Source organism: Pituophis catenifer, unplaced genomic scaffold (genome assembly GCF_029215685.1).
Source record: "Pituophis catenifer annectens isolate HBS135680 unplaced genomic scaffold, rPitCat1.0.hap2 SCAF_1, whole genome shotgun sequence".
Classification (NCBI taxonomy): Eukaryota; Metazoa; Chordata; class Lepidosauria; order Squamata; family Colubridae; genus Pituophis; species Pituophis catenifer.
In genome coordinates, this window is record NW_027256881.1 from 282,884,869 (window position 1) to 282,900,190 (window position 15,322).

At 36.2% G+C, this 15,322-nt stretch overlaps 1 protein-coding gene across 1 annotated transcript in view; it reads left to right on the forward strand.

The window, feature by feature from the left end:
- The window catches only part of LOC139311357 (cytosolic phospholipase A2 epsilon-like), a 50,113-nt gene extending 36,818 nt beyond the window's left edge, over nt 1-13,295 (forward strand). The window contains exons 12-20 of the mRNA XM_070935778.1: nt 325-461; nt 2,869-3,091; nt 6,115-6,229; nt 7,511-7,648; nt 8,969-9,076; nt 10,418-10,609; nt 11,298-11,464; nt 12,180-12,366; nt 13,072-13,295. Coding sequence (XP_070791879.1) covers nt 325-461; nt 2,869-3,091; nt 6,115-6,229; nt 7,511-7,648; nt 8,969-9,076; nt 10,418-10,609; nt 11,298-11,464; nt 12,180-12,366; nt 13,072-13,295 — 1,491 coding nt within the window. The remainder of the gene's footprint in view (nt 1-324; nt 462-2,868; nt 3,092-6,114; nt 6,230-7,510; nt 7,649-8,968; nt 9,077-10,417; nt 10,610-11,297; nt 11,465-12,179; nt 12,367-13,071) is intronic.
- Nucleotides 13,296-15,322: the final 2,027 nt, after the last annotated feature.

The following is a 15,322-nucleotide window of genomic DNA, read 5'->3' on the forward strand; positions in this document are numbered from 1 at the left end:
CTGACTCAATTTACAACATAATATTATAGCATTTGGGTACTATACTAATATTATAGTATTCTGGCATTTTTGAACTCAAGAGTCTTTCTTTAATTTCCTCTGTTTAAAAGTGTGTATACATTTTGTCTATTATATTTATGTAAGTTTTATTTATAGTAATCCATCTATTTTTTCCCATACGCATCCCAATCTAATATTGCATTTGATGAAATACAGTCCTATAATGACAAATAAAATATGTTAGTTTGAAAGATTTTGACAGAATTCTTTGAGGACTTTCTTTACCTTCAGGATCATGACATGTTCTTTTCTTTCATTGAACAGGTGCCAGTAGTTGCTATGACAACAACAGGAGCTGGGATGAGAGCATTAACAGCTCTTTATGGCACTCTTTGGGGTCTCCAGAGAACAAAGCTTTTGGACTGTATTTCATATATAACTGGATCATCTGGAACCACATGGTAACAAACTGTGTTTTTATTTGGTGTTTCTTTCAACTGCTTAGACCCTAAAGAATCTTAATGCGGCTTTTACTCTTATCACTTAGCGTTATATTCCACCTTTCGTTCAGGAGCTAAAGGTAGAACATATTACCTAGAATTCTATACAACTATATTATTAAAGCAAATTGAGATAGAAAAAGAAGATATTTAGGAACAGATTATTAGATCCTGATAGCAGAACTGAAATGTGAAATTATCGACAATCTATTAGAAGGTAGTTAATTTTTAAAACAGGTTCTGGAAGATGGTAGGACAATGTATGTGCATATAACATTTGTTTCAAGGAAATTGATAGAAACAGTAATCAAAGAAAAATAATAACTGGGCATATAGAGGAACAAATCATGTTAAAGGAAAAGCAGCATAAAGCTTTTTTTCCCCTTTAAAGTAAATCTATTCATTCTACATCTGGGAGTGTGGCTGGCATGTGGATAGAGGTGACTCCAATAACAATGTATATTCTGGTTTGCAAGAAGTCTTTGATAGTCAAAGGGTGTTAGGGAAACTGTAGTTGAGGAATAATAGTCTCTTTTTTTTAATGAACAGTTAATTAGTTAAAATAGAAAGCAAAGTGTAGGAATAAGTGAGCAACTTTTTCAACAGAGGGAACTAAGGATGGGGAGGAATAGGCTCAGGCTCAACCCATCCAAGACCGAGTGGCTGTGGTTTCCGACGTCCCGATATAGTCAGTTGGTGCCATCACTGACTATTGGGGGCAAATCATTGGCCCCAACGGAGAGGGCGCACAACTTGGGCGTCCTCCTGGATTCACGGCTGTCTTTAGAAGAGCACTTGACGGCCGTGACTGGGAGGATTTTTCATCAGGTTCACCTGATTCGCCAGTTGCGTCCCTTTCTGGGACTCCTTACGCACAGTCACTCATGCCCTCGTCACCTCCCGCCTGGACTATTGTAAAGCTCTCTACATGGGGCTCCCCTTGAGCCGCACCCGGAGGCTCCAACTGGCGCAGAGTGCGACCGCGCGGGTGGTAATGGGAGCAACTTGGTGTTCCCATGTAACACCCCTCCTGCGTGAGCTGCACTGGCTCCCGGTGGTCTTCCGGGTGCGCTTCAAGGTTTTGGTTACCACCTTTAAAGCGCTCCATGGCTCAGGACCTGGGTACTTGCGGGACCGCCTACTACCACCAATAGCCTCCCACCGGCCAGTACGCTCCCATAGAGAGGGGCTCCTCCGGGTGCCGTCGGCCAAACAATGCCAACTGGCGGCCCCCAGGGGGAGAACCTTCTCTGTGGGGGCACCTACTATCCAGATGAGCTCCCCCTGGAGATACGGAGGATCCCGGATCTGTGCACCTTCCTCCACGCTCTAAAGACCTTTTTATTTCACCAGGCGGGCCTGGCCTAATTTTCTCCCTCTTTTATAAAAGAATTTTTAATTTTTAATATTTTTTTAATATTTTATATATTCAAATTTTAAAATTGGTTTTAAATTGATTGGGGTTTTAATTTGTCTGGGCCAAAACTATTTAATTTGATTTTAATTCTGCTTTTAAATTTTGTATGTATGGATTTTATTGTTGGCTGTTCACCGCCCTGAGTCCTTCGGGAATAGGGCGGTATAGAAATCGAATTTAATAATAATAATAAGAAGAACTAAAATCCCACAAGGATCTGTCTTGAAACCATGACTATGTAATATTTTCTTAAAAATTGATTTATGCAGTGAGCATTAGAATAGAAGGGAAGGGAAGGGAAGGGAAGGGAAGGGAAGGGAAGGGAAGGGAAGAGAAGAGAAGAGAAGAGAAGAGAAGAGAAGAGAAGAGAAGAGAAGAGAAGAGAAGAGAAGAGGACTTATTTGGCCAAGTGTGATTAGATAGACAAAAAAAATTATCTCTGGTGCAAAAGCTTTCAGTGTACATGAACAACAACAACCAAACAACAACAGCAACAATAACAATAATAATAATACCAATAAAGGGGGTAGTAAAGAAAATAAGAATAGCAATATTACAGCCATACAATGTAAGTAAATATACATAGACATTAGACATTACATAGATATTTGTGAATGATACTAACCTATTCTAGAAGATAAAAAGCTGTTTTTTAATCTATTTGTGTAAATATTGTACTATTTTTTGAAATATTGTATGTCCCCTTCCAGAAGTTAGTTGAAGTGTAAGGTTATTCTCCCAGATCATAAGCTTGGAAAATTTTCAACAGTAAAATCATATAGGAAAAACATTATTTAATAATTTAGATATGTGAACATACCTTAACAATTAATAATGGTTGAATTTCCGAGTCCAATCCATCAGGATTTATTTGCCTCTGGTCTTAGGCTGGATAAGAACGACCTTTAATAAATACAAAAGTTGAAATTTCTATTGTATTTGTCTTTTCAGGACTATGACAAAATTGTATGAAGATAGCAACTGGTCAAATAAAGATCTTGGGGAAATCATTTTGCAAGCTCGGAGGCAAGCAGCCAAATCTAAGAGGGGTGCCTTTTCCTTGGAAAATCTGAAGTCTTACCATAAGGAGCTGGCTCAGCGGACCATCGCAGGATATAAATCTTCTTTTATAGATCTTTGGGGACTCATGATTGAAGCTATGCTGAATGATGCGGTATGCAAAAGGGGTTTTTGTGGGTCTCCCTATGCTGTTTCTTAGCTTCTGGGAGCTTTCTTATTTAGTTCAGCAGCATTTACACTGTAGATGAACCATATTTGCTCTTTTTAGCTTTGTCCTCTGTCACAAAAATATAATTCAGCTCTTCCTAGGATGTTTTGTTGTAAACTGAATAAGGAAGCATGGAAAAAACCATAGTCAAATGAAAATCAGAAGCAGTCATGGGGAAAAGGTGCAGGATGAAAAAAAAAAAGACATTCCTTCTTCATTCATTCCCAAAAGAGACATTTTGAAAAAAAAAAAATCTTTTATGGGTACCTATTAAAAGGGTATAGTCAAGGCTATAGTTTTCCCAGTTGCAATGTATGGCTATGAAAGTTGGACCATAAGGAAGGCTGAGTGCCAAAGAATTGAGGCCTTTGAACTATGGTGCTGAAGAAGACTTCCTTGGATTGCAAGGCGATCAAACCGGTCAGTTCTAGAGGAGATCAACCCTGAGTGCTCTTTAGAAGGCCAGATCCTGAAGATGAAACTCAAATACTTTGGCCATCTAATGAGAAGAAAGGACTCACTGGAGAAGAGCCTAATGCTGGGAAAGATTGAGGGCAAAAGAAGAATGGGACGACAGAAAATGAGGTAGCTGGATGGAGTCACTGAAGCAGTCGGCGTGAGCTTAAATGGACTCCGGGGGATGGTAGAGGACAGGAAGGTCTGGAGGAATGTTGGCCATGGGGTCGCAATGGGTCGGACATGACTTCACGACTAACAACAACAACAACATTAAAAGGGCAATGTATGAATTTTAAAATACCACACTACAAAATGAAATAGTCTAAAACATTCTTGTGTCTAGCAGGACACTGATTGATGAATATATACTGAAACACCTTTCTAAATCAAAACAATAAACCATAGTGGATTAATGAGATGAATTAGATTTCAATAAAAGAGAATATTTGTAGATCAGGTTTAATTGTGGAGTCCTTGGTACTCTTTGAGCTTGGTTGTTTGTTTGCAGACATTTCATTACCCAACTAGATAACTTCATCAGAGGGAGCAAGTATGGAGTTTGCTTCCTGTATTTATATAGTAGCTTGCCCTGCCGGGGTTGCTCTGGTTAATCCCCCTGAATTAGATTTGTAAATCTTTCTGTATAACGATTGTTGTGACTATCCACTGTTTCCTCAGTGTATAAGAATTAATAGAACTCAAATTCTCCACTACCACCATTTTTGGCATTTATTTGTGCAGTATAATATATTGCCTAATGAATAACATCTGTTGAAATAAACACAATGAGATAATGTAAAAAAAAAATTACTTTGTCTCACCCCAGCAGAGGGCAGCACCTCGTTAATTTTAGCTGATCTGAAAAGCTAAATCGGGATTTGCACTTTGACGAGATCTGCAAGTCCCAGCTTTATAAGGGCATTGAAAAAATATTGGCAAAGATAATGGGGAAACCAACTTTTATTTTAGCATTTACCACAAGTCAAGCTCACCTTGAGGGAGTATTTTTGAACAGCCCTAGTTCGAATATACTTGCTGCTCAAGAGAGTACACAAGAGAATAATCTACCGCATGTTTCACACATCTGTTCCTCCATGTTCACCATCCAGCAAAAGTTGAGAAAGCAGGTGGGCCTTCCTGTTCAGATGTTAAATCTGCCATATCTTCATTTAGGACCATTCCTATAAGTTCCAAACTTTTCAAAGAACCAGGATTTTGAATCAATAAATAATAAAATCTATTGATAAGCTGCATCCCACCATTCTTTCTTGTGATACCTGGCTTGTCATTTGGAACCATCTGAAATATTCAAATATTTTTCAAAGTAAGCCAATGCAGAATTAGTTACTAAGATATACACAGATGACAGATCGTCACAAGATCCTCCTGCTCTTATCTGAATCAGAATGATAAGTGTCCAGAATTTTAACTATAATCTCTCTGGTTCAGAACATGTCTATGGCACTACAATGCATGGACAAAAAGGCACAAGGCTTGAGAAAGATGCCACAGTGCTTTTGTTAGTCAACCCCCCACTTCATCTACCAAAGACTCCATAAACCACATACCCCCTGCATATCTCATTAAATAATTAAGGTATGCTCTGTTTCTGCATACATTCATACTTTCTGTTCAAAGAAAGCCTTTCCCTACCTCATTACATTCCCTGTAATGAGGTAGGGAAGTCTTGGTGGCAGTCTTGCCAAATTCAGTTGTGACACCTTATTCTCTGATAGCACTTGTCAAGCTGAGTCTCTACAGCTTCCCATTGTTTAGGATTTTATCATATCTACATCTGGCCCTGCTCCTGAGATCAAGCAGCATGATAGTCCAGCATCTTTTTAAAGAGATGGCAAGCCTGAACTACCCCTACTACTAGAGGATTTAGGGAGTTAAAAATGTCAAGATTGCAGACAGGACTATTCACCTTTTATCAATCAGGTGGTTACTGTGACTGTATTGCCTTTTATTTTAACCTCTCCATCTCAGACATCCTAACTATAATTACTTGCTATGGTTACTCATGCTGATTGTGATTATATTCAGCTAGATCACAGGTGTCAAACGTGCTGCGTCATGCTGCTGTCACGTGATGTATCGTGGCGGTTTTTCCTTTCATGGAGCTGGGGTGGGCGTGGCCTGCATGTGACGCATCTGGCCCATGGGCCACCAATTTGACACCCCTGAGCTAGATAAAGCCCCAATCTGGATAAGAAATTCAGGGAAAGGGAATTAATCTTCTTTGTGTGTGTTACACCACTTTGGAAGTCAACCTTGCGCAGACACACAGCTATTATTTGCCATATTATCCCTTCTTCTCCAATATTCCATTTTCTTTATCCTTCCTTCTCACACATTTTATCAAGTGTTGTGAAAAATAATGTAGTTGGTGTTTAAATTGTAACCTGATCCTTAAATTGATGCTCTGTGTGGATATGAAGCCTAGGTGAACAAGCTGTAATTTCTATTTCACTTAAATTATAATGCACTTTTTTTTTCACAAAATACAGAATAATCATCATAAACTCTCAGAGCAACGACGGGCAGTGAACAAAGGTCAGAACCCTCTGCCAATCTACCTGGCACTCAATGTGAAAGACAACATCACCACAAAAGATTTTAGAGGTCTGTTCTTTACTGGGGGCTTTCATATACAAATGTTTTAACCCACAACAGTTGCAACCTATTGATAACAAACTTTAACTGATTTCAGGAAAAGCTAAGCACGGTTAGACTTGGTCAGTCTTCAGATGGGAGTACATAGGGAAATCCAAGGACTATAGGCTAGGTTGGGAAGTTGAAAAAAACCTATCCAGGAGGAAGACAATGGCAACTCACGTCAGTATTGTGCCAAAATGTTATATGAATAAGTCCACGCATGGGTTGAGGACTTTTCATTCTTACACATATAGCTAAATATTGATATTTAAAATAAGCCATTCATATTATGATAATCACAAAGAGAGAGAGACACAATTTCAGCTCAAGTACAAGATCACTAGCTTATCTGGGGCCTTGTTAGCCTCTTCATGTTACACTTCCTTTACATGGTACCATTGTGCTAAGAAAACATTTAGATTCTGTTAATGCTTTATTGATATGAATTGCCTGCTACAAACACTTTCTCAAAACCAGAACAACAAAGATTTTTTTTTGGGAGATCTAAAGAAGCTTGATTCTTAGGTTTTCATTCTCTCTCTGGCAACTTCTTAAAATGTCAGTTTGGAAATACTATCTATCTATCTATCTATCTATCTATCTATCTATCTATCTATCTATCTATCCATCCATCCATCCATCCATCCATCCATCCATCCATTTATTTATTTATTTAGTCAAGCATGTAATAGGTAACAGATATAAGTATAAACATAATTATGAATACATGAAATGGATACATATAAAAGGGAACATTAGGACAGGGACGGTAGCACGCTGGTGTATGTATCCAGGTTCAGAGACTATGTTTATACATGCATTTTGTATGTTTGTATGTATATACCCCAGATATACATGCCAGCAATGATAAAAAGCATATCTGAGCCAAGAGAAGGACAAAAAACACAAAGTGCAGAATTATCTTTTCAAAATAGTTTGTAAGTGTTTTTAATTCTTTGTAGCATAGATAATAATAAATGTAATGGACCCTCTGAAATGTTTATCCATATGCAGAAAGCTGCCTTCTTTCATTTATTTCAGGTGTAAGAACTAACAATGGATTTGGAAAATATTGAAATGTTGGATTATTATTGATTTTCATGTATTATTAAGGTCAGGCCAGTCCACATTGAAAAGACATATAATTCCTTGAACATAATGTCTTTGGTAGTTTCACCTAAGAAAGCATCCTTTCTCTGCATAAGGAAGGTATGATACTAAATGTGTTCTTGTTGACATTCATTACAGAGTGGTTAGAGTTCACACCATATGAAGTAGGATTTCCAAAATATGGAGCTTTTGTTCCCGCTGAAAACTTTGGAAGCGAGTTTTACATGGGGCACATAATGAAGAAACTCCCAGAATCAAGGATATGTTTTATGCAAGGTGACTTTTTTTCTACCTCAAGAAGAAAGGGGGTGGGTGGGATTTTCCCTTGTTGAAAATACCAATGGTATCTATGGGGTTTTCACAAGAACTGGACTCACTTTGCAGCCAGATTCTCAGCTGAATACACCTAATATTATATTGGAGAACCTTGGGCTCCCTCCCCCCTAATGGGTGAGCATTATTTAAAAAAACCTAGAACTTGTAGGTTCATTGTATTGTATCTTCATACAATAGTATGTAAAACAGGTAGGAAAATATGGTTCTCTCTCTCTTTCTTCCTCTCTCCCTCCCTCCCTCTCCCAGAATGTGATGATATGCTAAATTAAATTAAATTAAAAATTAAATTAGTAAAGTAGCACTTCATAATTTATCATTAACTGTTCCAAGATAAGCAACTGGAAAATACAAGCTATAAATACTTCAAATATAGCTATGTTTAGAATATAGCTTCAATTCTGACTGCATTTTAACAGTAATACTTAACAATTGTTTTCTGGACAATTCATGTAACAATATTGCTAGATGCAATTATTCTCTTACTACTCTGTAAGTATGACCAGTAGATTAACAGTGAAGAATTTTACTGAACTGGGGAGATTTTTTTAGGTCCAAAATAAAGATGTCCTCAGCCAAGCTTACTGGGTGGCCATGGATTGAATAAATAAAATCCCAGAATATGTTGGTTGTTTATGTTTTGATCAAGGCAAAATATAGAGGCAAGAAGGGCTAGGTTGGTCCTTCTGTGCATGACATGTGGGCTACTTCACCAATTTCTATAGTTCCTTCCTTTTCCTACTTTCCCTTAACTGGCATCACATACTGACATCACTTTTGAATACAAGCACAATCTATCAGCAGGAGAGAAGAGGGCAGGTTGGATATCTGGTGTTTGACGTCAAGGGTGGCTGCTGAGGTGGGGAAAGGAAGACACTGGAAAGGTTGGAGGAAAGGTGGGACAGTTGCTGTCACACATCAGCAATTTGGCATATCCAACTAGGCCACTCACTCCTTCCCATGATCTTTCCAGCACTTTCCTTTCCCCACCTCTTCTTAGTTGCCATCACAATCACTGGCCGTACTTTTTCCCACCTTGTCCATCCCAAAGCACCTTCTAATCAAATCATGCATGTTCTGGATCCATGCCCAGCCCTAATACAAAATATGTATGTTTCTGTGCAGACATGGACTTCCCAAAACTGCCTGTTGTTTGTACAGAACAGTTCATGCCCAGAACATTGTTTCTGTCTCTATCTCAACAATAAAATAAAATTTCAAGGAAAAAAATGCTTTAACTTCATTGATCTCTTACTTTCAAAGGATTGTGGAGTAGTGTATTTTCCAAGAATCTATTAGATGCTTGGCATGCGGCAGACAATTCAGAAGATTTCTGGAACAGGTGGACCCAAGATACTGTCACAGAGATTGGTAAGCTATGAAAAGTTGTTCTAAAATTAGAATTCAGAATTTAACTGACTAACACTTTTTACATTTACAATATTTATCTGTCTTGCCTGTACAAACTGAAAGTTCAGATAATTTCATACGAAGGAATATGTATTCAGACCACAAAAGAGGGAAGAAATACAGTATAATTTGATCTTTTTAAGTATAATGTATTATTTCATAGTTACATTGTGTACCATTACAGTATGTACTATTATGTACCATTACATAATTGACACCTAATAATGTACTATTTGGACTATCTCTAATTTCCCAGCAAAAATGCATTTATTTAATGCAAACTAAAATAATATTTTAGAAAAAGGAAATGATCATTTTGCAACTCTTCAGTGGTTGAGCAGATCTTATATTGCTATGAACATTTTTTTTATTTGCTTCCCTCTTTCTGCATTATCTGATTTTAATGTTTTACCTCTAGTTTTATATCCAAATTACTCTATTTGTGTAAATATCTCCCTGTTTTATCTGCAACTTATTTTAAGGTATCTTGGAATAACACAATAATTTGATTTTTTAAAAACAAATGATTTTAATAGATACTCTCTGAAAAAAAAATTGTCATATGCAACTAGTTAAGAGGGCAAAGGTTAATTTTGGCTAATGGTTTGTTGGTGCTCCAAAGGGCAAAGCCATCTTTTATATCTTTTCAAACACCTGATATAAGAATAATTTTTCTATTCCTTGTTTCTTCTGTATGACACTGCTTCACACTTTCTTCAGCTTGTTTAGCTAAAGCTAGAGTAGAGCAGCTAGCTCCAGTTAAACTTGAAATGTTACCCTTAATTATCTTTGTAATATACTTTATATACTTTATATAATTTATATATATAAACTTATTATTATGCCTCACAGCCTCAGTTTGGTTCACAAAGCTACTTAATTCTTTTATGAAGCCTTCTCATGCCTTTGTAGTTCTGAAGAGTATCTGCTTAGTAAATATTCATGCATGGGTGAAACATTTCAATAGCAGATATAAATGTAAAATTGTTCTACCCCCATAAATTCCAGCAAGCATTGTGATGCAAAACATCCAGAGAGCATCTTGTTTTCGGTGTAATAAACACTGAAATAAAATTCAGGTAATAATTATGCAACCTAACCTTTTGTGTGTTGGCCTACTGAAATTTAAATTCACACTCAATGTAGAGTTAAAGATGTATATAGATGTGTGAGAGAAAGAAAAACTATTCATGCCACTGTCATTTGTTCATCTTTGGGTATCATCTGAAGTGCATCATACACTAGTACATAAGATTCTTATTCATTATTTAAATGAAGTTTATTTCTGTTGCTTGTATTTAGATGAAGTGCCTGATATACCGGAGAGACCGCATGAGATGCCAACTCGCATGTTCACTCCTGCTGGAGGTCTTTCCAATACTCTACGGGATATTTTAACAGATCGTCCAGCAGTATCCAAATATAACAATTTTTTAAAAGGGCTCCAAATGCATAATGAATATGTACAGCACCAACAATTTACTAAATGGAAAGGTATCACACTAGAATTTGAATGTTTTTATGTATCATTAGAAATCCACAATTGTCTAGTTGATTACATTTTTTCTCATTACAAATAAAATGTTTGGTCTAATGGTTATAGCACCAGGCTAGAAAGCAGGAGTCCATGTGTTCTAGTCTTACCTTAGCCATGAAAACCATGTGGGTGACATTGGACCAGCTACTCTCTCTCAGCCCAATTTCCTCACAGGGTTGCTGTTGTGGGGACAATAGGAGGAAGAAGTTATGTGGGATATGCTTGCCACCTTCAGTTATTTGTAAAAATAATAAAGGTAGGATACAACATTAACAAATAAATAAATACAAATTTAAAAATCTAAAAAATGTCACTAGGTAACGGAATCTGGGAGTCTACATAATACATGGTTTAGAGATAAATTGGTCCTTAGTATGGAATGCATGGGAATCATGGAAGTTGAACTTGCTCTCTGCAATAGAAAAATACTCTTTCCAACTACTCATTTATATCATAAGTGTTCTCTTCATTAGGTTAGGAGATTAAAAAAAAAATGGCCATAGATCCTGAGGAGAATGAATTGTGTATTGAAGCAAATAGATCCATGGTAGGATGGGTATTTGCAAGAAGGAAATGTATGAGTATTTGTCTTTAACTGAAGATGACCTATGGGTATTGATTTTATTTTTGTAATGTGTGTTATAGATACAATGCTTGATGAATCCCCAAATCAACTGAAAGATTCTACAGAACAATTGGAACTTGTAGATACAGCCTTCTTCTTTGATACCAGTTGCCCTCCACTTCTCAGACCAGAGAGGAAAGTGGATGTTATTCTGCATTTCAATTATACCGGAGGGTCACAAACCAAGGTTAGAAGAGATAATGTTGATTTTATTTGTAATAAAATAATATTCTTTGTATTGTATAAAAATAATAGCAATTGACTACTTAATAAATCTAGCCATTGCCACATTCATCTTTTCTCAAGGCTAAGTATATGTCACCATCCCTCAATCTCTTGTAAATTTTAGTTTTCAATCCTCCAAAATCCTTCTTGTTGCCATTCTTTGTTTCTATTTCAGTTTTTCTGAAATGTCCTAAAACTGCAATGCTGAGAACCAAATACAATGCCAGAAACCGGTTGCAACCAATTGAAATCTGTTTCACAGATTCTTTTCTCATGTCAGATATTCCTCAACCTATACTTGTACCTCTGTGTTTTTCTTTCCCAAAGTAAATTGCTATTAGCTTTGATGCTGTTATTTTCACCTAGACTATTTAAAATCATGTTTCTGTTTTTCTAAAATATTAGGCCCTTGCAGGCCTAGAAAACATTCCTAATATTGTTCAATTTCAGAATCTGGCCAACTTGAATTTCAGATCTAATCATAACCGATTATTAATAACCAGTATTAGCCGGCACAAAGAAAGGAAGTGAGGATTTTAAAGACTGTTTTCTTTCTAAGAATTACCGTTGTACTTTGTGCTTATTACATTATGGTTTCAAATCAATGTCTGCATTAAAAATCCTGTCTGGATGTCTTTTTGCACTTGCTAACATTGGCTGTTACTGTGCTTTTTAAGCCTCTGGAACATGCCTCCGCATATTTCTCAGCACAAGGGATCCCATTCCCCAAGATTTTGCTAAATGAGGAGGAAAAGAAAAATATGAAAGAATGCTACATCTTTGAAGATACAGACAATCCTGAAGCCCCCATCCTGCTTTATTTTCCACTAGTGAATGACACCTTCCAAAGATATATCGCACCTGGTGAGTTAATAGTACAATACAATAGAAAGTACCTTTTTAGTAGGTGTTGATCTGCCTGATCCAGGACAAACTCATTGAAAGAGCTCATCTGAAAGGAAAAGTTATCACAGTTGAATTCTTTTAGTCAGAAAAAAAGTAAAACAAGAAAGAAAATTATATAAAATTTATTTTATATAATTTATTGTGTGGAGAAAGCAAATAAATCATTTTCATGTTTGGAACACTAGAACCTGCCTCATCCAATTAAGCTGAATAGTGGAAGACTCAGAACATATGAAAGGACAACATATCATTAACCTGTACAATTTTTTGCTTCAATATATAAACCTGGGTTCATACATACATTACACAATACCATAGTATGATTTCACTTAATACATTGTATGAAACTGGTTATTGTGAACTTTAAATCCTAATTGCAGTGCAAACATTATTAAACAAACAGTGACTTAGAGTGATGTATGAAACGGACTCTAGTGCTGACTATCAAACTAAATAGTTTTAAAAAGTGATTAGATCAATATATGAAGGAATTGTCATTAATACTTCTTCCTTCTTAGAGAACAGGAATGTAAGGGCATTATATTATGTTATGTCCTCTGGTGGGTTTCTGATTGGTGTTAGTTTGGTCAATTAAGGAGCACAATATAAGGTATTGTCATTTTTTTATACATAATTAGTGTATCTTCTTTTTTTCTTCTGCAGGTATAGAACGTAATGCAGCGCAATTACCACAAGGCAATGTTGATGTCTCAAGTGCCTTTTCACCGTATTCTACAAGACAGGTCTCACTGCAGGAGGAGGAATTTAACAAGCTGTTAAATCTAACCAACTATAATGTTCAGAATAATGCAAACACAATCTTGGGGGTTTTGCACAAGGTGATAGAACGGAAGAAACAGGCTCAATTACCTCAGTCATCATCATGAAATTGCCATCTTTGACTTGTAAAAGGAAACATACATGTAAGAACTCCAAGCTCTGATAAAAAAAAAAAGGATAGCTAATGTAAAATAATTGAAGTTGGTTGAATTGTACTATAGTCTTAAATTACAATATAATATAGTTGCATATTTGAATCATGTCTTATATATTGTCTTCCATTTATTCAGGTTTCTGATATTCAAAAAATTGCCCCTTAGTTACGAATATAATTATAATGCACATGATTCTTTACTCCAAACTTTAATAAATAAATATATTATAAATTACAATCTGTTGTATTTTGTCTAAACTACAGTGACTCAAATAAGTTTATTGAATTAGTTGTTTAAAAACTTATAAAACCTTGATTTAAATGTTGCTAAGGTAAACTGATATGGGTACCTATAAAATAAGCAGTACATGAAATATATATATATATTCATTATATATATAATTGCATAAAGCCATTTTGCTTTATAGACTTATTTTTGTTTCACACCTATGCCAGAGGTGTAGTAGTTAAAGCAGGAAACTAGAAACCTGGAGTAGATGGAGAGTAGATGACTCTCTTCTGATTTTAATAGAAAACTCTCAGTTGGATGTCTTACACTATGCATTTGGCAGTCTATCTTATTGCCTATGTAATTTAGAGGAAGTAAAAGAGCCTGCTAATGATCCCAATGGGATCTCCAGTCAGTTAATGACTTTAAATGCTGTGCTCTAACTGAAACATATAGTTAGCAGTCCAGAGGATGTGAGTGATCTCCTTTATTTGCAGCATGACAAATATACATATCATCTCTGGGTAAGGTTATTTGATGAAATCACCTGTGTTTTACCATAATATCCAGGAGCTTAAATCCTGCTTTGGTGAGGGCTGTTCTTTGGTCTTGTGTCACATCCATAGTTAGGTATTTTTTAGATGAAATGAAAAGTCATTTTTGTTCTGGGCCAGCCATTTAAGGATTTGATATTATCAAGTGCCTCTATATCAAGGATATTGAGTACTAATATCCAGGATCCTCAGTTTGTCCTTGGCTTGGTGGCCAATTGACATTAATATCGAATTTTAAAATCCATGGGGCAAGGTGGCCTTGGTAAACTGATCCAGCTATGTGACAGGGAGGGATTTGCCAGATTATTCAATGAGCTCCTCGCTTCAAATGAACAGTATAATCTCAAAGGGATTAGAAAATCAAGACATTATGTTCAGAGGTTAATTGAATTTGAAATACTTATAAAGCATGACAGAACATTTTCAAAGGCTTATGTCAAGTTCAAAGCATGTTTTTGCTGTTGTGACATTATTGCTTGCCAATGAATCCAGGGGAGAGGGAAGGGTGAGATGCAATGTAGGCTCCAGACATCAAGAAGACAAGGCATGAGAGAGAAGGACGCTTCAGCAGGAGTTTGCCAAAACCAAAGACTTTTTCTCATAAAAATACAATGGCATTCAATTGGACAATGTGATCTGCACTAATAGGCGGAGGGAGAATCCTATACTTTAATTATATGGGTTTGTGCAGTAATTAGCTAGATCTGGTTTTGCCGTCATCAGTGCTGAAATGATGTACTTAATAAAGTTTTGCATTCAGAGATTGTGGTTGACATTGAGATTGTCTCGACTGTGCTTGCTTTGGTTGGGTTTGGCAATTGGAACGTTGACAGCTTATATATAAGTTGCTTCTGAAATATGATTCAGAGACTAAATATATTAAAAATTACATGATTAAGTGGATGCTGAACCTAAACAGAATATTATTCAACAATGGAGGACAGACAAATTCACTGTGTATGATACACTAAGAAAAAAATCCAGTACTAATTATTAAAATGGACAATACATATTCAGAAAATTATTCAAATCATAAAAAAGAAGGTGGAATATTTTCACATATCTGGAGGCTATATCATAAAGCTTACAGTATCTATTTTGCAAGATGAACATTGCAGGGTGAAACAAAACCTGCATGTTAACTTTCTTTGACTACAAGGTATTTTTCTGCTTAGCATCAGCAAATCTTATATACTT